Here is a 26,799-nt window from a genome sequence, read left to right as displayed (position 1 = left end):
ATGTTCTAGACGAAAATCAAATCACACCCAAAACCATCACCTGATCCTTCCCAACCCCCAAAATCGATCAAGACTTCAAAATAGATACTTGACATGTACTAGAAAAAGATACTCCTAATCAAGATCTATCATTATAGATATAGATGAGTCATTTTGGAGCATCCTGAAGGATTTTTGATGTTCTAGACGAAAATCAAATCACACCCAAAACCATCACCTGATCCTTCCCAACCCCCAAAATCGATCAAGACTTCAAAATAGATACTTGACATGTACTAGAAAAAGATACTCCTAATCAAGATCTATCATTATAGATATAGATGAGTCATTTTGGAGCATCCTGAAGGATTTTTGATGTTCTAGACGAAAATCAAATCACACCCAAAACCATCACCTGATCCTTCCCAACCCCCAAAATCGATCAAGACTTCAAAATAGATACTTGACATGTACTAGAAAAAGATACTCCTAATCAAGATCTATCATTATAGATATAGATGAGTCATTTTGGAGCATCCTGAAGGATTTTTGATGTTCTAGACGAAAATCAAATCACACCCCAAACCATCACCTGATCCTTCCCAACCCCCAAAATCGATCAAGACTTCAAAATAGATACTTGACATGTACTAGAAAAAGATACTCCTAATCAAGATCTATCATTATAAATATAGATGAGTCATTTTGGAGCATCCTGAAGGATTTTTGATGTTCTAGACGAAAATCAAATCACACCCAAAACCATCACCTGATCCTTCCCAACCCCCAAAATCGATCAAGACTTCAAAATAGATACTTGACATGTACTAGAAAAAGATACTCCTAATCAAGATCTATTATTATAGATATAGATGAGTCATTTTGGAGCATCCTGAAGGATTTTTGATGTTCTAGACGAAAATCAAATCACACCCAAAACCATCACCTGATCCTTCCCAACCCCCAAAATCGATCAAGACTTCAAAATAGATACTTGACATGTACTAGAAAAAGATACTCCTAATCAAGATCTATCATTATAGATATAGATGAGTCATTTTGGAGCATCCTGAAGGATTTTTGATGTTCTAGACGAAAATCAAATCACACCCAAAACCATCACCTGATCCTTCCCAACCCCCAAAATCGATCAAGACTTCAAAATAGATACTTGACATGTACTAGAAAAAGATACTCCTAATCAAGATCTATCATTATAGATATAGATGAGTCATTTTGGAGCATCCTGAAGGATTTTTGATGTTCTAGACGAAAATCAAATCACACCCAAAACCATCACCTGATCCTTCCCAACCCCCAAAATCGATCAAGACTTCAAAATAGATACTTGACATGTACTAGAAAAAGATACTCCTAATCAAGATCTATCATTATAGATATAGATGAGTCATTTTGGAGCATCCTGAAGGATTTTTGATGTTCTAGACGAAAATCAAATCACACCCAAAACCATCACCTGATCCTTCCCAACCCCCAAAATCGATCAAGACTTCAAAATAGATACTTGACATGTACTAGAAAAAGATACTCCTAATCAAGATCTATCATTATAGATATAGATGAGTCATTTTGGAGCATCCTGAAGGATTTTTGATGTTCTAGACGAAAATCAAATCACACCCAAAACCATCACCTGATCCTTCCCAACCCCCAAAATCGATCAAGACTTCAAAATAGATACTTGACATGTACTAGAAAAAGATACTCCTAATCAAGATCTATCATTATAGATATAGATGAGTCATTTTGGAGCATCCTGAAGGATTTTTGATGTTCTAGACGAAAATCAAATCACACCCAAAACCATCACCTGATCCTTCCCAACCCCCAAAATCGATCAAGACTTCAAAATAGATACTTGACATGTACTAGAAAAAGATACTCCTAATCAAGATCTATCATTATAGATATAGATGAGTCATTTTGGAGCATCCTGAAGGATTTTTGATGTTCTAGACGAAAATCAAATCACACCCAAAACCATCACCTGATCCTTCCCAACCCCCAAAATCGATCAAGACTTCAAAATAGATACTTGACATGTACTAGAAAAAGATACTCCTAATCAAGATCTATCATTATAGATATAGATGAGTCATTTTGGAGCATCCTGAAGGATTTTTGATGTTCTAGACGAAAATCAAATCACACCCAAAACCATCACCTGATCCTTCCCAACCCCCAAAATCGATCAAGACTTCAAAATAGATACTTGACATGTACTAGAAAAAGATACTCCTAATCAAGATCTATCATTATAGATATAGATGAGTCATTTTGGAGCATCCTGAAGGATTTTTGATGTTCTAGACGAAAATCAAATCACACCCAAAACCATCACCTGATCCTTCCCAACCCCCAAAATCGATCAAGACTTCAAAATAGATACTTGACATGTACTAGAAAAAGATACTCCTAATCAAGATCTATCATTATAGATATAGATGAGTCATTTTGGAGCATCCTGAAGGATTTTTGATGTTCTAGACGAAAATCAAATCACACCCAAAACCATCACCTGATCCTTCCCAACCCCCAAAATCGATCAAGACTTCAAAATAGATACTTGACATGTACTAGAAAAAGATACTCCTAATCAAGAACTATCATTATAGATATAGATGAGTCATTTTGGAGCATCCTGAAGGATTTTTGATGTTCTAGACGAAAATCAAATCACACCCAAAACCATCACCTGATCCTTCCCAACCCCCAAAATCGATCAAGACTTCAAAATAGATACTTGACATGTACTAGAAAAAGATACTCCTAATCAAGATCTATCATTATAGATATAGATGAGTCATTTTGGAGCATCCTGAAGGATTTTTGATGTTCTAGACGAAAATCAAATCACACCCAAAACCATCACCTGATCCTTCCCAACCCCCAAAATCGATCAAGACTTCAAAATAGATACTTGACATGTACTAGAAAAAGATACTCCTAATCAAGATCTATCATTATAGATATAGATGAGTCATTTTGGAGCATCCTGAAGGATTTTTGATGTTCTAGACGAAAATCAAATCACACCCAAAACCATCACCTGATCCTTCCCAACCCCCAAAATCGATCAAGACTTCAAAATAGATACTTGACATGTACTAAAAAAAGATACTCCTAATCAAGATCTATCATTATAGATATAGATGAGTCATTTTGGAGCATCCTGAAGGATTTTTGATGTTCTAGACGAAAATCAAATCACACCCAAAACCATCACCTGATCCTTCCCAACCCCCAAAATCGATCAAGACTTCAAAATAGATACTTGACATGTACTAGAAAAAGATACTCCTAATCAAGATCTATCATTATAGATATAGATGAGTCATTTTGGAGCATCCTGAAGGATTTTTGATGTTCTAGACGAAAATCAAATCACACCCAAAACCATCACCTGATCCTTCCCAACCCCCAAAATCGATCAAGACTTCAAAATAGATACTTGACATGTACTAGAAAAAGATACTCCTAATCAAGATCTATCATTATAGATATAGATGAGTCATTTTGGAGCATCCTGAAGGATTTTTGATGTTCTAGACCAAAATCAAATCACACCCAAAACCATCACCTGATCCTTCCCAACCCCCAAAATCGATCAAGACTTCAAAATAGATACTTGACATGTACTAGAAAAAGATACTCCTAATCAAGATCTATCATTATAGATATAGATGAGTCATTTTGGAGCATCCTGAAGGATTTTTGATGTTCTAGACGAAAATCAAATCACACCCAAAACCATCACCTGATCCTTCCCAACCCCCAAAATCGATCAAGACTTCAAAATAGATACTTGACATGTACTAGAAAAAGATACTCCTAATCAAGATCTATCATTATAGATATAGATGAGTCATTTTGGAGCATCCTGAAGGATTTTTGATGTTCTAGACGAAAATCAAATCACACCCAAAACCATCACCTGATCCTTCCCAACCCCCAAAATCGATCAAGACTTCAAAATAGATACTTGACATGTACTAGAAAAAGATACTCCTAATCAAGATCTATCATTATAGATATAGATGAGTCATTTTGGAGCATCCTGAAGGATTTTTGATGTTCTAGACGAAAATCAAATCACACCCAAAACCATCACCTGATCCTTCCCAACCCCCAAAATCGATCAAGACTTCAAAATAGATACTTGACATGTACTAGAAAAAGATACTCCTAATCAAGATCTATCATTATAGATATAGATGAGTCATTTTGGAGCATCCTGAAGGATTTTTGATGTTCTAGACGAAAATCAAATCACACCCAAAACCATCACCTGATCCTTCCCAACCCCCAAAATCGATCAAGACTTCAAAATAGATACTTGACATGTACTAGAAAAAGATACTCCTAATCAAGATTTATCATTATAGATATAGATGAGTCATTTTGGAGCATCCTGAAGGATTTTTGATGTTCTAGACGAAAATCAAATCACACCCAAAACCATCACCTGATCCTTCCCAACCCCCAAAATCGATCAAGACTTCAAAATAGATACTTGACATGTACTAGAAAAAGATACTCCTAATCAAGATCTATCATTATAGATATAGATGAGTCATTTTGGAGCATCCTGAAGGATTTTTGATGTTCTAGACGAAAATCAAATCACACCCAAAACCATCACCTGATCCTTCCCAACCCCCAAAATCGATCAAGACTTCAAAATAGATACTTGACATGTACTAGAAAAAGATACTCCTAATCAAGATCTATCATTATAGATATAGATGAGTCATTTTGGAGCATCCTGAAGGATTTTTGATGTTCTAGACGAAAATCAAATCACACCCAAAACCATCACCTGATCCTTCCCAACCCCCAAAATCGATCAAGACTTCAAAATAGATACTTGACATGTACTAGAAAAAGATACTCCTGATCAAGATCTATCATTATAGATATAGATGAGTCATTTTGGAGCATCCTGAAGGATTTTTGATGTTCTAGACGAAAATCAAATCACACCCAAAACCATCACCTGATCCTTCCCAACCCCCAAAATCGATCAAGACTTCAAAATAGATACTTGACATGTACTAGAAAAAGATACTCCTAATCAAGATCTATCATTATAGATATAGATGAGTCATTTTGGAGCATCCTGAAGGATTTTTGATGTTCTAGACGAAAATCAAATCACACCCAAAACCATCACCTGATCCTTCCCAACCCCCAAAATCGATCAAGACTTCAAAATAGATACTTGACATGTACTAGAAAAAGATACTCCTAATCAAGATCTATCATTATAGATATAGATGAGTCATTTTGGAGCATCCTGAAGGATTTTTGATGTTCTAGACGAAAATCAAATCACACCCAAAACCATCACCTGATCCTTCCCAACCCCCAAAATCGATCAAGACTTCAAAATAGATACTTGACATGTACTAGAAAAAGATACTCCTAATCAAGATCTATCATTATAGATATAGATGAGTCATTTTGGAGCATCCTGAAGGATTTTTGATGTTCTAGACGAAAATCAAATCACACCCAAAACCATCACCTGATCCTTCCCAACCCCCAAAATCGATCAAGACTTCAAAATAGATACTTGACACTAGAAAAAGATACTCCTAATCAAGATCTATCATTATAGATATAGATGAGTCATTTTGGAGCATCCTGAAGGATTTTTGATGTTCTAGACGAAAATCAAATCACACCCAAAACCATCACCTGATCCTTCCCAACCCCCAAAATCGATCAAGACTTCAAAATAGATACTTGACATGTACTAGAAAAAGATACTCCTAATCAAGATCTATCATTATAGATATAGATGAGTCATTTTGGAGCATCCTGAAGGATTTTTGATGTTCTAGACGAAAATCAAATCACACCCAAAACCATCACCTGATCCTTCCCAACCCCCAAAATCGATCAAGACTTCAAAATAGATACTTGACATGTACTAGAAAAAGATACTCCTAATCAAGATCTATCATTATAGATATAGATGAGTCATTTTGGAGCATCCTGAAGGATTTTTGATGTTCTAGACGAAAATCAAATCACACCCAAAACCATCACCTGATCCTTCCCAACCCCCAAAATCGATCAAGACTTCAAAATAGATACTTGACATGTACTAGAAAAAGATACTCCTAATCAAGATCTATCATTATAGATATAGATGAGTCATTTTGGAGCATCCTGAAGGATTTTTGATGTTCTAGACGAAAATCAAATCACACCCAAAACCATCACCTGATCCTTCCCAACCCCCAAAATCGATCAAGACTTCAAAATAGATACTTGACATGTACTAGAAAAAGATACTCCTAATCAAGATCTATCATTATAGATATAGATGAGTCATTTTGGAGCATCCTGAAGGATTTTTGATGTTCTAGACGAAAATCAGATCACACCCAAAACCATCACCTGATCCTTCCCAACCCCCAAAATCGATCAAGACTTCAAAATAGATACTTGACATGTACTAAAAAAAGATACTCTTAATCAAGATCTATCATTATAGATATAGATGAGTCATTTTGGAGCATCCTGAAGGATTTTTGATGTTCTAGACGAAAATCAAATCACACCCAAAACCATCACCTGATCCTTCCCAACCCCCAAAATCGATCAAGACTTCAAAATAGATACTTGACATGTACTAGAAAAAGATACTCCTAATCAAGATCTATCATTATAGATATAGATGAGTCATTTTGGAGCATCCTGAAGGATTTTTAATGTTCTAGACGAAAATCAAATCACACCCAAAACCATCACCTGATCCTTCCCAACCCCCAAAACCGATCAAGACTTCAAAATAGATACTTGACATGTACTAGAAAAAGATACTCCTAATCAAGATCTATCATTATAGATATAGATGAGTCATTTTGGAGCATCCTGAAGGATTTTTGATGTTCTAGACGAAAATCAAATCACACCCAAAACCATCACCTGATCCTTCCCAACCCCCAAAATCGATCAAGACTTCAAAATAGATACTTGACATGTACTAGAAAAAGATACTCCTAATCAAGATCTATCATTATAGATATAGATGAGTCATTTTGGAGCATCCTGAAGGATTTTTGATGTTCTAGACGAAAATCAAATCACACCCAAAACCATCACCTGATCCTTTCCAACCCCCAACATCGATCAAGACTTCAAAATAGATACTTGACATGTACTAGAAAAAGATACTCCTAATCAAGATCTATCATTATAGATATAGATGAGTCATTTTGGAGCATCCTGAAGGATTTTTGATGTTCTAGACGAAAATCAAATCACACCCAAAACCATCACCTGATCCTTCCCAACCCCCAAAATCGATCAAGACTTCAAAATAGATACTTGACATGTACTAGAAAAAGATACTCCTAATCAAGATCTATCATTATAGATATAGATGAGTCATTTTGGAGCATCCTGAAGGATTTTTAATGTTCTAGACGAAAATCAAATCACACCCAAAACCATCACCTGATCCTTCCCAACCCCCAAAACCGATCAAGACTTCAAAATAGATACTTGACATGTACTAGAAAAAGATACTCCTAATCAAGATCTATCATTATAGATATAGATGAGTCATTTTGGAGCATCCTGAAGGATTTTTGATGTTCTAGACGAAAATCAAATCACACCCAAAACCATCACCTGATCCTTCCCAACCCCCAAAATCGATCAAGACTTCAAAATAGATACTTGACAAGTACTAGAAAAAGATACTCCTAATCAAGATCTATCATTATAGATATAGATGAGTCATTTTGGAGCATCCTGAAGGATTTTTGATGTTCTAGACGAAAATCAAATCACACCCAAAACCATCACCTGATCCTTCCCAACCCCCAAAATCGATCAAGACTTCAAAATAGATACTTGACATGTACTAGAAAAAGATACTCCTAATCAAGATCTATCATTATAGATATAGATGAGTCATTTTGGAGCATCCTGAAGGATTTTTGATGTTCTAGACGAAAATCAAATCACACCCAAAACCATCACCTGATCCTTCCCAACCCCCAAAATCGATCAAGACTTCAAAATAGATACTTGACATGTACTAGAAAAAGATACTCCTAATCAAGATCTATCATTATAGATATAGATGAGTCATTTTGGAGCATCCTGAAGGATTTTTGATGTTCTAGACGAAAATCAAATCACACCCAAAACCATCACCTGATCCTTCCCAACCCCCAAAATCGATCAAGACTTCAAAATAGATACTTGACATGTAATAGAAAAAGATACTCCTAATCAAGATCTATCATTATAGATATAGATGAGTCATTTTGGAGCATCCTGAAGGATTTTTGATGTTCTAGACGAAAATCAAATCACACCCAAAACCATCACCTGATCCTTCCCAACCCCCAAAATCGATCAACACTTCAAAATAGATACTTGGCATGTACTAGAAAAAGATACTCCTAATCAAGATCTATCATTATAGATATAGATGAGTCATTTTGGAGCATCCTGAAGGATTTTTGATGTTCTAGACGAAAATCAAATCACACCCAAAACCATCACCTGATCCTTCCCAACCCCCAAAATCGATCAACACTTCAAAATAGATACTTGACATGTACTAGAAAAAGATACTCCTAATCAATATCTATCATTATAGATATAGATGAGTCATTTTGGAGCATCCTGAAGGATTTTTGATGTTCTAGACGAAAATCAAATCACACCCAAAACCATCACCTGATCCTTCCCAACCCCCAAAATCGATCAAGACTTCAAAATAGATACTTGACATGTACTAGAAAAAGATACTCCTAATCAAGATCTATCATTATAGATATAGATGAGTCATTTTGGAGCATCCTGAAGGATTTTTGATGTTCTAGACGAAAATCAAATCACACCCAAAACCATCACCTGATCCTTCCCAACCAACAAAATCGATCAAGACTTCAAAATAGATACTTGACATGTACTAGAAAAAGATACTCCTAATCAAGATCTATCATTATAGATATAGATGAGTCATTTTGGAGCATCCTGAAGGATTTTTGATGTTCTAGACGAAAAGCAAATCACACCCAAAACCATCACCTGATCCTTCGCAACCCCCAAAATCGATCAAGACTTCAAAATAGATACTTGACATGTACTAGAAAAAGATACTCCTAATCAAGATCTATCATTATAGATATAGATGAGTCATTTTGGAGCATCCTGAAGGATTTTTGATGTTCTAGACGAAAATCAAATCACACCCAAAACCATCACCTGATCCTTCCCAACCCCCAAAATCGATCAAGACTTCAAAATAGATACTTGACATGTACTAGAAAAAGATACTCCTAATCAAGATCTATCATTATAGATATAGATGAGTCATTTTGGAGCATCCTGAAGGATTTTTGATGTTCTAGACGAAAATCAAATCACACCCAAAACCATCACCTGATCCTTCCCAACCCCCAAAATCGATCAAGACTTCAAAATAGATACTTGACATGTACTAGAAAAAGATACTCCTAATCAAGATCTATCATTATAGATATAGATGAGTCATTTTGGAGCATCCTGAAGGATTTTTGATGTTCTAGACGAAAATCAAATCACACCCAAAACCATCACCTGATCCTTCCCAACCCCCAAAATCGATCAAGACTTCAAAATAGATACTTGACATGTACTAGAAAAAGATACTTCTAATCAAGATCTATCATTATAGATATAGATGAGTCATTTTGGAGCATCCTGAAGGATTTTTGATGTTCTAGACGAAAATCAAATCACACCCAAAACCATCACCTGATCCTTCCCATCCCCCAAAATCGATCAAGACTTCAAAATAGATACTTGACATGTACTAGAAAAAGATACTCCTAATCAAGATCTATCATTATAGATATAGATGAGTCATTTTGGAGCATCCTGAAGGATTTTTGATGTTCTAGACGAAAATCAAATCACACCCAAAACCATCACCTGATCCTTCCCAACCCCCAAAATCGATCAAGACTTCAAAATAGATACTTGACATGTACTAGAAAAAGATACTCCTAATCAAGATCTATCATTATAGATATAGATGAGTCATTTTGGAGCATCCTGAAGGATTTTTGATGTGTTTCGCCGATAAATTAAAATAAAAGACGATCTTTTCGTTCCAACGTTATAAAGAAGAATGATTTATTTTCTTGACATTATTGTCACAAAATAGGCATAATGGTACAACAATAAAAATGAAACATGATAAGCAGAATTTGAATTTGACATTTACAATTATATAACTTTATAAAAACAATCAAATTGAAGACTAGTTGGTGGGTGGCGTTCTGTTTCTTAGCTCAACATTCCTCCCCGGCGTGAACATAGTTCTCAACTCCATCTTCGTCTTGAGACATCATGAAACGATAAAATTAAATGATTAATACGATTCAAACAAAAATAAAACATATAGCACTAGATTAGGTACGGAGACATAAACAGAAAAGTTCAAACAAACAGATCTGGCTGAACGTCAGATATTAAATTTCCAATGTGACTATAGTTGTCTCATTCTAGTCCGTGCACCTTGATTTTCGCTTCGGTCTTTGTTGTTTGTAAATTTGTAAATTGTGTTCAAGTTTGTTTATCAGTGATATTAAATTGTGTTATTTTGTTATAAATAATAAATAAATTGTTAAATATTTATCTGTGGTGTGTGCTGCTAAATAAGGGTAAGTTTTTTTTTTTAAATTTTGTGTTAATATTGTAGGTAAGTTCAGTATAATAGCGTAATTAGTTGCATTTTACTCTTCCATAAGAAATACACAGGTTTGTGTGTTTCCCATAAGAAATGCACAGGTTTGTGTGTTTCTCATAAGAAATTTACGAGTGCGTGTGTTGCCCATAAGGAAAGTACATGTTCGTGTGTATTTCGTATCTCCATTGAGTAAAATTCCATTCGTTGCAGACTAAAGGTCCCTTATTGGTTTCGAAAAAAATATTTTTTTTATTATTATGATATTATTAGTGGACTGTATTATTATTAATTTTTTGTATTAATTAAGTTAATCGACGATAACAGTGGGGTGTTTTAGAATATTTTTAGAAAAAAAAATTGTTGTTTTTTTGTTGATTTGGTTGACATCGTTTTAATATTTAATGTTTTAATGATTGCTTAATCTTAGTTATAGATGATTGTTTTGTTGATTAATATTTGAATTAGAGTTGAATGTGATTTTAAATGTGATGAATTTATATGTGATTATTTATTTGTTATTAAATGAAGAATGTTCTTGATGACATTAATGATAATATAACAATTTAATTAACATGTTTAGGTGTTTTTTAGTACGTGTGATACTTATGTTTTCTGCTGTGATAAATGAGTATGATACTGTGTAATTGTGGGTGATAGATTTAAATTGTTTAAAAATGCAATATCTCAATACGTTTAATGCTGATTTTCTGTGAGTAACATTTTCTGAATTGTGCAATTGAATGTCTAATGTTGAATATTTTGATTTTCTGTGACAACATTAGAATTGCATGACTGTGATAATCTGAAATATGACTGTTATATTCTGATTGACTGATTCATATTTATTGGTTGACTGAGTGTTTGTATTCGATTGATTGACTGAGTGTTTGTATTCGATTGATTGACTGAGTGTGTATTTCGATTTTGACTGAGTGTGTATTTCGATTTTGACTGAGTGTGTATTTCGATTTTGAGTGTTTTAGTGAGTGCATGTTTTGGTTCTAAATGAGAGATTGTTTTGTTATTGATTCAGTAATATAATTTCTCATGGTTAAATAATTGAGTTTTCGTCGAAAGATTTGTTACAGGGTAGAAGGCATATTTTAGTTATTGGTCTTTTGAATTCACCTGATTTTGTTTTTATAGTTACGACACGAGTAAGCTTATCAGCTCCTTGTACTAGTGAGGTAATACGTGCAAGAGCCCATTGCGATGGTGGCAGGCGTTCATCTTTTAGCAATACTAAATCTCCAACTTGAGGTTGTGGCTGTTGGTGTAACCATTTTGGTCGACGTTGCATTCGAGATAAGTACTCTCCGCTCCACTGCTTCCAGAATGAGTTGACGGCTGCTTGCATTTTATTCCATCTATTTAGATGAGTAATTTTTTCGTCGTTTATATCTGCTTCTGGTACAAGAAAACTTGATGTTCCAATTAGAAAGTGTGCTGGTGTTAAAATGGCGAAGTCTTCAAAGTTGTCGGATAAAGGACATAGAGGCCTCGAATTTAAACATGCTTCTATTTGAGTTAGAAGTGTGCTGAGTTCCTCAAATGTAAGGGTCTCGTTTCTAACGATCCGCTTTAAGTGAAATTTAACGGATTTCACTCCTGCTTCCCATAGACCTCCAAAGTGCGGGGAAGCGGGAGGAATAAAATTCCACTTTGTTCCGATGTTGGTTGTTGCTAATTGGACTTGCTTCCAGTCGAAATTTGCGGTCTTCAGCATTTTTTGAAGTTCGGAATTCGCTCCTACGAAGTTTTTTCCACAGCCACTGTAGATTTCTGTGCAAATACCTCGACGTGCTGTAAATCTTCGAAAGGCTGCCAAAAAAGTTTGAGTTGTCATATCGGTGACAGCTTCAAGGTGTATTGCCTTGGTTGCTAAACATACAAATATGGAGAAATATCCTTTGAACGTTTTTCCTCCACGGCCTTTCCAAGATTTGACATCTATCGGTCCAGCATAGTCTACCCCGGTGTGGGTAAATGGTCGCGAGATTCTTACTCGGGGAGCTGGAAGATTTCCCATTAATTGCTGTAACGGTTTCGCTCCAAAACGAAAACAGATAGTACAGTGGTGAATATATTTTTTAACACTAGTTTTTAGGTTGAAAATCCAATATTTTGTCCTTATATATGCGATCGTTTGCTGTATTCCACCATGGAAAGTGTTTTCATGCGCCTCCCTAATCAAAAGTTCTGTGAAGAGATTGCTAGATTTTAAAATAATTGGATGTTTCTGTTCGTATTGTAAATTTGAATTTTGTAAACGTCCTCCTACTCGTAGTATTCCATGACTGTCAATAAAGGGATTTAATGATCCAAAATGTTTACCTGATGTTGGATGCTTTGTCAAATCCTTGAATACTTCTGAAAAGTGCTGTCTCTGTACTACTCTAATGCAATTAAAGGTTGCATTTCTAATGTCGGTTGTTGAAATTGGGCTTTTTAACTGGTCTTGTGATAATTTTTTAACAAAAAAGAATGCAATCCTCCGGCAGTAAGCAATGGTTCGTACGAGTTGTTTAAAATCTGAAATTTTGTTAATTAATTTTTGTACTTCATTTTCAGTTTCAACGACGCAATGCAGGTGGATTTTTTCTGGACGCATTTCTTCTTCTGTTTCAAACGATGATGTTGAACTTGGGCTCGAAAACTTCCAATCGGATTGAAGGTAGTCTGGTCCTCGCCACCAAAGACAGTTGTCTTTAAGTTCCAATGGTGAAACTCCTCTGGACGCAAAATCTGCTGGGTTCTGTTTTGTAGGAACATGATTCCAGATGTTGACATTTGTTAATCTCTGTATTTCGGCAACTCTGTTACTAACAAATGTTTTCCATTTTGATGGCGGTGCAGCAATCCAACATAAAGTTATCATAGAATCCGTCCACGCAAACGTTTTGACATCATTTAATTTTAAGACCTTTTGAACATAGTTTAAAAGTCGAGATAACATCACAGCACCACATAATTCAAGTCGAGGAAGCGATATAGTATTGAGTGGTGCAACTCTAGTTTTCGACATAACAAGGTTGGTGTGAATTTTATTATTTTTGTCCAAGGTCCGTAAATAAACTACAGCTCCATAAGCCTTCATTGAAGCATCGCTGAATCCATGTAATTCTACTTTTAAATTATTCTTTTCAGTTTGCATCCAACGTTGAATTTTGATATCTTGAAGAACTGGTAGTTGTGTTTGTAGAGATAACCATTCTCGCTGCAGTTCTGGCGGAACAGGTGCATCCCATGCCAAACCCTTCACCCATAACTTTTGCATAATGATTTTTGCCAAAATCACACATGGTGAAATCCATCCAAGGGGATCGAAAAGTTTGGCAATAGTTGAAAGAACTTCTCGTTTGGTGACTTCTACTGATTCGGATTTGGTCCACTGAAAAGAAAAGGAGTCACTGTAAGGAAGCCATTTGATTCCAAGAGTCTTGATGTGTTCTGCTGACTCAAAGGGTAGCATGAAATCAACTGCACGGTCTTGATGAGCGATGTTCACAAGAGCTTCTTCAAAATTACTGGCCCATTTCCGAAGATGGAAGCCAGCTGATAATAAGAGTTGGTTGATTTCGGTCACTTTCTGTTGAGCTTCGTAAATTGAGTCTGCTCCGCTTACTAAATCATCAACGTACATGTCTTGTCTTATCATATCAGCTGCTAATGGATAATTTTGCCTTTCATCATCAGCGAGCTTATTCAAAGTACGTGTTGCCAAGTAAGGAGCAGATGCGGTTCCAAAAGTTACTGTTTTTAAACGATACAGCTTCAAAGGACTCTGGTTGTCACTTCTCCAATAAATTAGCTGATAAAGCGTGTCTTGGTCTCTCATTTGAATTTGCCGGTACATTTTTTCAATGTCCGCTGTCAAGGTAATCTTAAAAGTTCTCCATTTTAAAATGATGTCCATAATGTTTAATTGTGTCTTAGGTCCAACCAAAAGATGTTCGTTCAAGGACGTTCCGTCAGAAGTTTTGAAGGTAGCATCAAAAACTACTCGCAACTTCGTTGTGGTACTGGACTCCTTAAATACAGCATGATGAGGCACGACATAATAGAATGGTGAATTAAGAATTCCTTGGCTGACATCTACTTCTTCCATGTGATTTAGTTGAAGGTACTCGGAAATGCAAGCTGCATATTGTTTGTGTAACTCTGGATTGTTGTTGAGTCTTCGTTCGAGTTGAAGAAATCTTCTGAAGGCTCCTTGCTGACTGTTTCCAAGTGCAGGTCTATCACCGTCCTTGAATGGTAAGGCAACTTCAAATCTTCCATCTGGTAAACGGCAGGTGTTCATCTGAAAATGCTTCTCACAAGCAGCGTCTTCCGCAGCTTCAGGTTCATCGAACGGTGTTTCTTCAATTTCCCAAAATTTGCGAAGTTGTGAATCGATGTCGACAAACTGCAAGTGTATCCGAAATGTTTCGACAGGTACCTTACCAAAGACGATCCATCCAAGTTGAGTGTTTTGAGCAATTGGAGCAACTGCTTCTGTTCCCCTGACTATCTCCGGCAGAACTATTTCACTAAAAACATCACTACCTAATAGCAAGTCAACGTTAGCAGGTTTGTGAAATGAGGGATCGGCTAAACTCAAACCCTGAATATGGGCCCATTGATGTGGAAGAAACTCTTTATTGGGAAGTAAACCAGTTAAAGTTTTAAAAACGAACGCCCTAGCACCTATCTCAAATGAGGTATGTATCGATTTTAATTTTATGTTGACAAAGCTTTGACAAGAACCTGTTTTGTTATTTCCAAATCCAGAGACTTCGACAAGGGTACGACATTTTCTTAAATTAAGTTGTTGTGCTGCTGCTTCGGTGATGAATGTTGCTTCTGAACCTGGATCTATCAGCGCTCTCAAATTCACAAACTCTCCGTTCAATGACTGAATCTGAACTACTGCTGTGGCAAGTAGAACGAAAGAATTCGCTTGATTTGAGAGGTGATAACTGCGAGTGGTGTTCGTTGATGAAGCTTGATCACTACCTGGATGAAATGCTGGAGCGTTTGGATTGATTTGTGTTGATACTGGATAGCTATTTTGATTTGAAACTGGTATTGGATTTCTACGATGTGGTTGTGAATTGTGCGAATTAGACGGCTGTGAATTGTTGAACTGTGAATCTTGAGAAAATGAAGGTTGATTGTTAAATGACTGCTGAGTAGAATGAGAATCGTGTAAAAGTGAGTGATGTTTCTGTCTGCAGTGATAACATCGTTTCTCACTCGGACATTTGAATGTTTTATGGTTGTAAGCCAAACAATTTTCACAAACTCCTATTTGTTTAACTATCTTCATTCTTTCAGGTACATCCAAATCTAAAAATGAGTAACAAGAGCGAAGTGTATGCTGACCGCGATGACATACTGCACAACTACGAGTATCCTTCCTTGTAGAATTCAAGTGAAATACTCTTGGTTTGAATTTAGATGGTTCCTTACTAGTGGAATCTAGTGACTTCAACCCTGATTGGCAAACAACTTCTAAAGAACGAAAACGAGTTTCCAAAAAAACTGAAAATTCATGGAAAGAAGGTAGCTCCTTTGTTAATCCAAGCTTTTCTTCCCATAACTGTTGTGTTTTTATAGGTAGTTTTTGTAGCAATGTGAAAATCACGAAAACATCCCAACTTTCTACTGGCACACCTAAGTTCTTCAAAGCATGAAGCACTTCTTTCGATTTATCTAACAGACACTTGATAGAATCTGACGTTTCAACCTTAATTATTGGCTGCTCAAAAAATGATTTTAACTGTGAGTTGACTAAAATTCTTTTGTGGTCGTAGCGTGTTGTCAAAATTTCCCAAGCCTCATCATAATTATCATTATTAACCTCTAAATAGTCTAATAATGATGCAGCATTACCCTTTAAACATGATTTTAAATATGTCAATTTCTCGATATTCGATAAAGAAGAATTGTTGTGTATCAATGACACAAAAAGGTCATGGAAAGGACGCCAAGTATTGTAATCTCCATAAAAGGTTGGAGGAGTTATACGAGGAAGCTTAATCTCATGTACATGTGGTGTTTTCATAGTACTATTAAAATGAGATTCATCATTCCTTTCTACCTTTCTAGTGGCTTCACTAGATTGACCACCATCTAACTTCACCAATTCATCTAAATCGTTTAGAATGTCTGATTTATAACAGAGACACATTTCGACAATGAAATCATATAATTCTTCACACTTATCCGCTACATCTTCGCTTTCATCTGATTTCTGAATGTCATCGAAAAGACTACTAATTTTCTTATAGTTATCATCTAAAACACTCAATCGAACATGCAAATAACTCTTGGATTTTCTTTCAGCACCCAAATTTTTATAACTCGTGAAACTCTTTTTGACTTGAGCACAAGTTTTCTTAAATAATTTCATTGAGGCTGATTCACTCATTGTAATATATGTATGTATGTATATGTATATAACACTCAATATATTATGATATGATAAATATAAATTATTGCACTCACTTTAAAAGCAGGATAAATGATGAAAATTCCACACGATGATTTCGACAAATTCTCCACAGTTTCTGCACAGTAATGATGAACGGTGATAATGATGGCAACAGTTAAAACGGTGACAACGGTAATAACGGTGACAACGGTAATGCAGCAACAGTTATAACGGACAACAGTTATGAAGCAACGGCAATCCAATATCACATTTGGTGGTTAAATTCTCCAAAAAATATTGATTTTCTTTGTTACGTTTATTGCACTTTGTATAATTTGATATAATTACTCACATGAATTTATAAATTAATTGTGTTGATTAATTGCAGGCTGAGATGCTAACTGGGTACTTCGCTGGACAGGACACTGATTGGGAACTCCGCTGGACAGGACACTGACTGGATGCTCCGCAGGACAAGACAACGTATGGGTACTTCACTGGACAGTATGCTCGATGACGCTCGACGTACACTCACAATTTGTATTTTTTATCACAGTATTTTGTTTTGATTATATCACAGTATTATTATTTTACTTTATTTATCACAGTCTTTAAGATTTACTATCTGTAATTTTATCACAATCAACTTTGATGATATGTATATATGTCGTATTAGTTTAATCCGGCTCGAAGGACCAAATGTTTCGCCGATAAATTAAAATAAAAGACGATCTTTTCGTTCCAACGTTATAAAGAAGAATGATTTATTTTCTTGACATTATTGTCACAAAATAGGCATAATGGTACAACAATAAAAATGAAACATGATAAGCAGAATTTGAATTTGACATTTACAATTATATAACTTTATAAAAACAATCAAATTGAAGACTAGTTGGCGGGTGGCGTTCTGTTTCTTAGCTCAACATGATGTTCTAGACGAAAATCAAATCACACCCAAAACCATCACCTGATCATTCCCAACCCCCAAAATCGATCAAGACTTCAAAATAGATACTTGACATGTACTAGAAAAAGATACTCCTAATCAAGATCTATCATTATAGATATAGATGAGTCATTTTGGAGCATCCTGAAGGATTTTTGATGTTCTAGACGAAAATCAAATCACACCCAAAACCATCACCTGATCCTTCCCAACCCCCAAAATCGATCAAGACTTCAAAATAGATACTTGACATGTACTAGAAAAAGATACTCCTAATCAAGATCTATCATTATAGATATAGATGAGTCATTTTGGAGCATCCTGAAGGATTTTTGATGTTCTAGACGAAAATCAAATCACACCCAAAACCATCACCTGATCCTTCCCAACCCCCAAAATCGATCAAGACTTCAAAATAGATACTTGACATGTACTAGAAAAAGATACTCCTAATCAAGATCTATCATTATAGATATAGATGAGTCATTTTGGAGCATCCTGAAGGATTTTTGATGTTCTAGACGAAAATCAAATCACACCCAAAACCATCACCTGATCCTTCCCAACCCCCAAAATCGATCAAGACTTCAAAATAGATACTTGACATGTACTAGAAAAAGATACTCCTAATCAAGATCTATCATTATAGATATAGATGAGTCATTTTGGAGCATCCTGAAGGATTTTTGATGTTCTAGACGAAAATCAAATCACACCCAAAACCATCACCTGATCCTTCCCAACCCCCAAAATCGATCAAGACTTCAAAATAGATACTTGACATGTACTAGAAAAAGATACTCCTAATCAAGATCTATCATTATAGATATAGATGAGTCATTTTGGAGCATCCTGAAGGATTTTTGATGTTCTAGACGAAAATCAAATCACACCCAAAACCATCACCTGATCCTTCCCAACCCCCAAAATCGATCAAGACTTCAAAATAGATACTTGACATGTACTAGAAAAAGATACTCCTAATCAAGATCTATCATTATAGATATAGATGAGTCATTTTGGAGCATCCTGAAGGATTTTTGATGTTCTAGACGAAAATCAAATCACACCCAAAACCATCACCTGATCCTTCCCAACCCCCAAAATCGATCAAGACTTCAAAATAGATACTTGACATGTACTAGAAAAAGATACTCCTAATCAAGATCTATCATTATAGATATAGATGAGTCATTTTGGAGCATCCTGAAGGATTTTTGATGTTCTAGACGAAAATCAAATCACACCCAAAACCATCACCTGATCCTTCCCAACCCCCAAAATCGATCAAGACTTCAAAATAGATACTTGACATGTACTAGAAAAAGATACTCCTAATCAAGATCTATCATTATAGATATAGATGAGTCATTTTGGAGCATCCTGAAGGATTTTTGATGTTCTAGACGAAAATCAAATCACACCCAAAACCATCACCTGATCCTTCCCAACCCCCAAAATCGATCAAGACTTCAAAATAGATACTTGACATGTACTAGAAAAAGATACTCCTAATCAAGATCTATCATTATAGATATAGATGAGTCATTTTGGAGCATCCTGAAGGATTTTTGATGTTCTAGACGAAAATCAAATCACACCCAAAACCATCACCTGATCCTTCCCAACCCCCAAAATCGATCAAGACTTCAAAATAGATACTTGACATGTACTAGAAAAAGATACTCCTAATCAAGATCTATCATTATAGATATAGATGAGTCATTTTGGAGCATCCTGAAGGATTTTTGATGTTCTAGACGAAAATCAAATCACACCCAAAACCATCACCTGATCCTTCCCAACCCCCAAAATCGATCAAGACTTCAAAATAGATACTTGACATGTACTAGAAAAATATACTCCTAATCAAGATCTATCATTATAGATATAGATGAGTCATTTTGGAGCATCCTGAACGATTTTTGATGTTCTAGACGAAAATCAAATCACACCCAAAACCATCACCTGATCATTCCCAACCCCCAAAATCGATCAAGACTTCAAAATAGATACTTGATATGTACTAGAAAAAGATACTCGTAATCAAGATCTATCATTATAGATATAGATGAGTCATTTTGGAGCATCCTGAAGGATTTTTGATGTTCTAGACGAAAATCAAATCACACCCAAAACCATCACCTGATCCTTCCCAACCCCCAAAATCGATCAAGACTTCAAAATAGATACTTGACATGTACTAGAAGAAGATACTCCTAATCAAGATCTATCATTATAGATATAGATGAGTCATTTTGGAGCATCCTGAAGGATTTTTGATGTTCTAGACGAAAATCAAATCACACCCAAAACCATCACCTGATCCTTCCCAACCCCCAAAATCGATCAAGACTTCAAAATAGATACTTGACATGTACTAGAAAAAGATACTCCTAATCAAGATCTATCATTATAGATATAGATGAGTCATTTTGGAGCATCCTGAAGGATTTTTGATGTTCTAGACGAAAATCAAATCACACCCAAAACCATCACCTGATCCTTCCCAACCCCCAAAATCGATCAAGACTTCAAAATAGATACTTGACATGTAATAGAAAAAGATACTCCTAATCAAGATCTATCATTATAGATATAGATGAGTCATTTTGGAGCATCCTGAAGGATTTTTGATGTTCTAGACGAAAATCAAATCACACCCAAACCCATCACCTGATCCTTCCCAACCCCCAAAATCGATCAAGACTTCAAAATAGATACTTGACATGTACTAGAAAAAGATACTCCTAATCAAGATCTATCATTATAGATATAGATGAGTCATTTTGGAGCATCCTGAAGGATTTTTGATGTTCTAGACGAAAATCAAATCACACCCAAAACCATCACCTGATCATTCCCAACCCCCAAAATCGATCAAGACTTCAAAATAGATACTTGACATGTACTAGAAAAAGATACTCCTAATCAAGATCTATCATTATAGATATAGATGAGTCATTTTGGAGCATCCTGAAGGATTTTTGATGTTCTAGACGAAAATCAAATCACACCCAAAACCATCACCTGATCCTTCCCAACCCCCAAAATCGATCAAGACTTCAAAATAGATACTTGACATGTACTAGAAAAAGATACTCCTAATCAAGATCTATCATTATAGATATAGATGAGTCATTTTGGAGCATCCTGAAGGATTTTTGATGTTCTAGACGAAAATCAAATCACACCCAAAACCATCACCTGATCCTTCCCAACCCCCAAAATCGATCAAGACTTCAAAATAGATACTTGACATGTACTAGAAAAAGATACTCCTAATCAAGATCTATCATTATAGATATAGATGAGTCATTTTGGAGCATCCTGAAGGATTTTTGATGTTCTAGACGAAAATCAAATCACACCCAAAACCATCACCTGATCCTTCCCAACCCCCAAAATCGATCAAGACTTCAAAATAGATACTTGACATGTACTAGAAAAAGATACTCCTAATCAAGATCTATCATTATAGATATAGATGAGTCATTTTGGAGCATCCTTAAGGATTTTTGATGTTCTAGACGAAAATCAAATCACACCCAAAACCATCACCTGATCCTTCCCAACCCCCAAAATCGATCAAGACTTCAAAATAGATACTTGACATGTACTAGAAAAAGATACATATAGATATAGATGAGTCATTTTGGAGCATCCTGAAGGATTTTTGATGTTCTAGACGAAAATCAAATCACACCCAAAACCATCACCTGATCCTTCCCAACCCCCAAAATCGATCAAGACTTCAAAATAGATACTTGACATGTACTAGAAAAAGATACTCCTAATCAAGATCTATCATTATAGATATAGATGAGTCATTTTGGAGCATCCTGGAGGATTTTTGATGTTCTAGACGAAAATCAAATCACACCCAACACCATCACCTGATCCTTCCCAACCCCCAAAATCGATCAAGACTTCAAAATAGATACTTGACATGTACTAGAAAAAGATACTCCTAATCAAGATCTATCATTATAGTTATAGATGAGTCATTTTGGAGCATCCTGAAGGATTTTTGATGTTCTAGACGAAAATCAAATCACACCCAAAACCATCACCTGATCCTTCCCAACCCCCAAAATCGATCAAGACTTCAAAATAGATACTTGACATGTACTAGAAAAAGATACTCCTAATCAAGATCTATCATTATAGATATAGATGAGTCATTTTGGAGCATCCTGAAGGATTTTTGATGTTCTAGACGAAAATCAAATCACACCCAAAACCATCACCTGATCCTTCCCAACCCCCAAAATCGATCAAGACTTCAAAATAGATACTTGACATGTACTAGAAAAAGATACTCCTAATCAAGATCTATCATTATAGATATAGATGAGTCATTTTGGAGCATCCTGAAGGATTTTTGATGTTCTAGACGAAAATCAAATCACACCCAAAACCATCACCTGATCCTTCCCAACCCCCAAAATCGATCAAGACTTCAAAATAGATACTTGACATGTACTAGAAAAAGATACTCCTAATCAAGATCTATCATTATAGATATAGATGAGTCATTTTGGAGCATCCTTAAGGATTTTTGATGTTCTAGACGAAAATCAAATCACACCCAAAACCATCACCTGATCCTTCCCAACCCCCAAAATCGATCAAGACTTCAAAATAGATACTTGACATGTACTAGAAAAAGATACATATAGATATAGATGAGTCATTTTGGAGCATCCTGAAGGATTTTTGATGTTCTAGACGAAAATCAAATCACACCCAAAACCATCACCTGATCCTTCCCAACCCCCAAAATCGATCAAGACTTCAAAATAGATACTTGACATGTACTAGAAAAAGATACTCCTAATCAAGATCTATCATTATAGATATAGATGAGTCATTTTGGAGCATCCTGAAGGATTTTTGATGTTCTAGACGAAAATCAAATCACAACCAAAACCATCACCTGATCCTTCCCAACCCCCGAAATCGATCAAGACTTCAAAATAGATACTTGACATGTACTAGAAAAAGATACTCCTAATCAAGATCTATCATTATAGATATAGATGAGTGATTTTGGAGCATCCTGAAGGATTTTTGATGTTCTAGACGAAAATCAAATCACACCCAAAACCATCACCTGATCCTTCCCAACCCCCAAAATCGATCAAGACTTCAAAATAGATACTTGACATGTACTAGAAAAAGATACTCCTAATCAAGATCTATCATTATAGATATAGATGAGTCATTTTGGAGCATCCTGAAGGATTTTTGATGTTCTAGACGAAAATCAAATCACACCCAAAACCATCACCTGATCCTTCCCAACCCCCAAAATCGATCAAGACTTCAAAATAGATACTTGACATGTACTAGAAAAAGATACTCCTAATCAAGATCTATCATTATAGATATAGATGAGTCATTTTGGAGCATCCTGGAGGATTTTTGATGTTCTAGACGAAAATCAAATCACACCCAACACCATCACCTGATCCTTCCCAACCCCCAAAATCGATCAAGACTTCAAAATAGATACTTGACATGTACTAGAAAAAGATACTCCTAATCAAGATCTATCATTATAGTTATAGATGAGTCATTTTGGAGCATCCTGAAGGATTTTTGATGTTCTAGACGAAAATCAAATCACACCCAAAACCATCACCTGATCCTTCCCAACCCCCAAAATCGATCAAGACTTCAAAATAGATACTTGACATGTACTAGAAAAAGATACTCCTAATCAAGATCTATCATTATAGATATAGATGAGTCATTTTGGAGCATCCTGAAGGATTTTTGATGTTCTAGACGAAAATCAAATCACACCCAAAACCATCACCTGATCCTTCCCAACCCCCAAAATCGATCAAGACTTCAAAATAGATACTTGACATGTACTAGAAAAAGATACTCCTAATCAAGATCTATCATTATAGATATAGATGAGTCATTTTGGAGCATCCTGAAGGATTTTTGATGTTCTAGACGAAAATCAAATCACACCCAAAACCATCACCTGATCCTTCCCAACCCCCAAAATCGATCAAGACTTCAAAATAGATACTTGACATGTACTAGAAAAAGATACTCCTAATCAAGATCTATCATTATAGATATAGATGAGTCATTTTGGAGCATCCTGAAGGATTTTTGATGTTCTAGACGAAAATCAAATCACACCCAAAACCATCACCTGATCCTTCCCAACCCCCAAAATCGATCAAGACTTCAAAATAGATACTTGACATGTACTAGAAAAAGATACTCCTAATCAAGATCTATCATTATAGATATAGATGAGTCATTTTGGAGCATCCTGAAGGATTTTTGATGTTCTAGACGAAAATCAAATCACACCCAAAACCATCACCTGATCCTTCCCAACCCCCAAAATCGATCAAGACTTCAAAATAGATACTTGACATGTACTAGAAAAAGATACTCCTAATCAAGATCTATCATTATAGATATAGATGAGTCATTTTGGAGCATCCTGAAGGATTTTTGATGTTCTAGACGAAAATCAAATCACACCCAAAACCATCACCTGATCCTTCCCAACCCCCAAAATCGATCAAGACTTCAAAATAGATACTTGACATGTACTAGAAAAAGATACTCCTAATCAAGATCTATCATTATAGATATAGATGAGTCATTTTGGAGCATCCTGAAGGATTTTTGATGTTCTAGACGAAAATCAAATCACACCCAAAACCATCACCTGATCCTTCCCAACCCCCAAAATCGATCAAGACTTCAAAATAGATACTTGACATGTACTAGAAAAAGATACTCCTAATCAAGATCTATCATTATAGATATAGATGAGTCATTTTGGAGCATCCTGAAGGATTTTTGATGTTCTAGACGAAAATCAAATCACACCCAAAACCATCACCTGATCCTTCCCAACCCCCAAAATCGATCAAGACTTCAAAATAGATACTTGACATGTACTAGAAAAAGATACTCCTAATCAAGATCTATCATTATAGATATAGATGAGTCATTTTGGAGCATCCTGAAGGATTTTTGATGTTCTAGACGAAAATCAAATCACACCCAAAACCATCACCTGATCCTTCCCAACCCCCAAAATCGATCAAGACTTCAAAATAGATACTTGACATGTACTAGAAAAAGATACTCCTAATCAAGATCTATCATTATAGATATAGATGAGTCATTTTGGAGCATCCTGAAGGATTTTTGATGTTCTAGACGAAAATCAAATCACACCCAAAACCATCACCTGATCCTTCCCAACCCCCAAAATCGATCAAGACTTCAAAATAGATACTTGACATGTACTAGAAAAAGATACTCCTAATCAAGATCTATCATTATAGATATAGATGAGTCATTTTGGAGCATCCTGAAGGATTTTTGATGTTCTAGACGAAAATCAAATCACACCCAAAACCATCACCTGATCCTTCCCAACCCCCAAAATCGATCAAGACTTCAAAATAGATACTTGACATGTACTAGAAAAAGATACTCCTAATCAAGATCTATCATTATAGATATAGATGAGTCATTTTGGAGCATCCTGAAGGATTTTTGATGTTCTAGACGAAAATCAAATCACACCCAAAACCATCACCTGATCCTTCCCAACCCCCAAAATCGATCAAGACTTCAAAATAGATACTTGACATGTACTAGAAAAAGATACTCCTAATCAAGATCTATCATTATAGATATAGATGAGTCATTTTGGAGCATCCTGAAGGATTTTTGATGTTCTAGACGAAAATCAAATCACACCCAAAACCATCACCTGATCCTTCCCAACCCCCAAAATCGATCAAGACTTCAAAATAGATACTTGACATGTACTAGAAAAAGATACTCCTAATCAAGATCTATCATTATAGATATAGATGAGTCATTTTGGAGCATCCTGAAGGGTTTTTGATGTTCTAGACGAAAATCAAATCACACCCAAAACCATCACCTGATCCTTCCCAACCCCCAAAATCGATCAAGACTTCAAAATAGATACTTGACATGTACTAGAAAAAGATACTCCTAATCAAGATCTATCATTATAGATATAGATGAGTCATTTTGGAGCATCCTGAAGGATTTTTGATGTTCTAGACGAAAATCAAATCACACCCAAAACCATCACCTGATCCTTCCCAACCCCCAAAATCGATCAAGACTTCAAAATAGATACTTGACATGTACTAGAAAAAGATACTCCTAATCAAGATCTATCATTATAGATATAGATGAGTCATTTTGGAGCATCCTGAAGGATTTTTGATGTTCTAGACGAAAATCAAATCACACCCAAAACCATCACCTGATCCTTCCCAACCCCCAAAATTGATCAAGACTTCAAAATAGATACTTGACATGTACTAGAAAAAGATACTCCTAATCAAGATCTATCATTATAGATATAGATGAGTCATTTTGGAGCATCCTGAAGGATTTTTGATGTTCTAGACGAAAATCAAATCACACCCAAAACCATCACCTGATCCTTCCCAACCCCCAAAATCGATCAAGACTTCAAAATAGATTCTTGACATGTACTAGAAAAAGATACTCCTAATCAAGATCTATCATTATAGATATAGATGAGTCATTTTGGAGCATCCTGAAGGATTTTTGATGTTCTAGACGAAAATCAAATCACACCCAAAACCATCACCTGATCCTTCCCAACCCCCAAAATCGATCAAGACTTCAAAATAGATACTTGACATGTACTAGAAAAAG

At 35.6% G+C, this 26,799-nt stretch overlaps 1 protein-coding gene and 1 long non-coding RNA gene across 10 annotated transcripts; one reads left to right on the top strand and one right to left on the bottom strand.

Moving 5' to 3' along the window:
• Positions 1-10,121: 10,121 nt before the first annotated feature.
• On the bottom strand, positions 10,122-17,525 carry LOC129953482 (uncharacterized). Of its 2 annotated transcripts, XR_008782536.1 has the most exons (3): positions 17,479-17,525; positions 17,201-17,411; positions 10,122-10,357 (listed from the first exon to the last, which is right to left on the bottom strand). XR_008782536.1 is itself a non-coding variant. In XM_056066732.1 (2 exons), exons 1-2 carry the CDS (start codon positions 16,755-16,757, stop codon positions 10,311-10,313), a joined length of 4,968 nt encoding a protein of 1,655 aa, XP_055922707.1. In that variant the 5' UTR covers positions 16,758-16,821; the 3' UTR covers positions 10,122-10,310. The 2 variants fall into 2 exon arrangements, 1 of the variants encoding a protein (XP_055922707.1); XM_056066732.1 differs by lacking the exons at positions 17,201-17,411; positions 17,479-17,525 and adding an exon at positions 11,837-16,821.
• LOC129953483 (uncharacterized) lies at positions 14,452-17,696 on the top strand. Of its 8 annotated transcripts, none has more exons than XR_008782542.1 (8): positions 14,452-14,586; positions 14,645-14,965; positions 15,047-15,411; positions 15,482-15,904; positions 16,028-16,255; positions 16,310-16,474; positions 17,039-17,137; positions 17,212-17,696. It is a non-coding gene; the product is annotated as an uncharacterized LOC129953483 (long non-coding RNA). The 8 variants fall into 8 exon arrangements; XR_008782538.1 differs by having other exon boundaries at positions 15,035-15,411; XR_008782540.1 differs by lacking the exons at positions 14,452-14,586; positions 14,645-14,965; positions 15,047-15,411 and having other exon boundaries at positions 15,839-15,971; positions 17,039-17,133.
• Positions 17,697-26,799: the final 9,103 nt, after the last annotated feature.

Source organism: Eupeodes corollae, unplaced genomic scaffold (assembly GCF_945859685.1).
Source record: "Eupeodes corollae unplaced genomic scaffold, idEupCoro1.1 scaffold_640, whole genome shotgun sequence".
NCBI classification, from domain to species: Eukaryota; Metazoa; Arthropoda; class Insecta; order Diptera; family Syrphidae; genus Eupeodes; species Eupeodes corollae.
This window is presented reverse-complemented; position numbering and strand designations above follow the sequence as displayed.

Excerpts from the sequence above, each read along its gene's own strand:
- LOC129953482 (XM_056066732.1), bottom strand. The coding sequence starts at position 16,757 with ATGAAAACACCACATGTACATGAGATTAAGCTTCCTCGTATAACTCCT. Across the intron at positions 10,358-11,836 it reads AACTATAAAAACAAAATCAG|ACGAAGATGGAGTTGAGAAC; the intron begins GTGAATTCAAAA and ends TGATGTCTCAAG.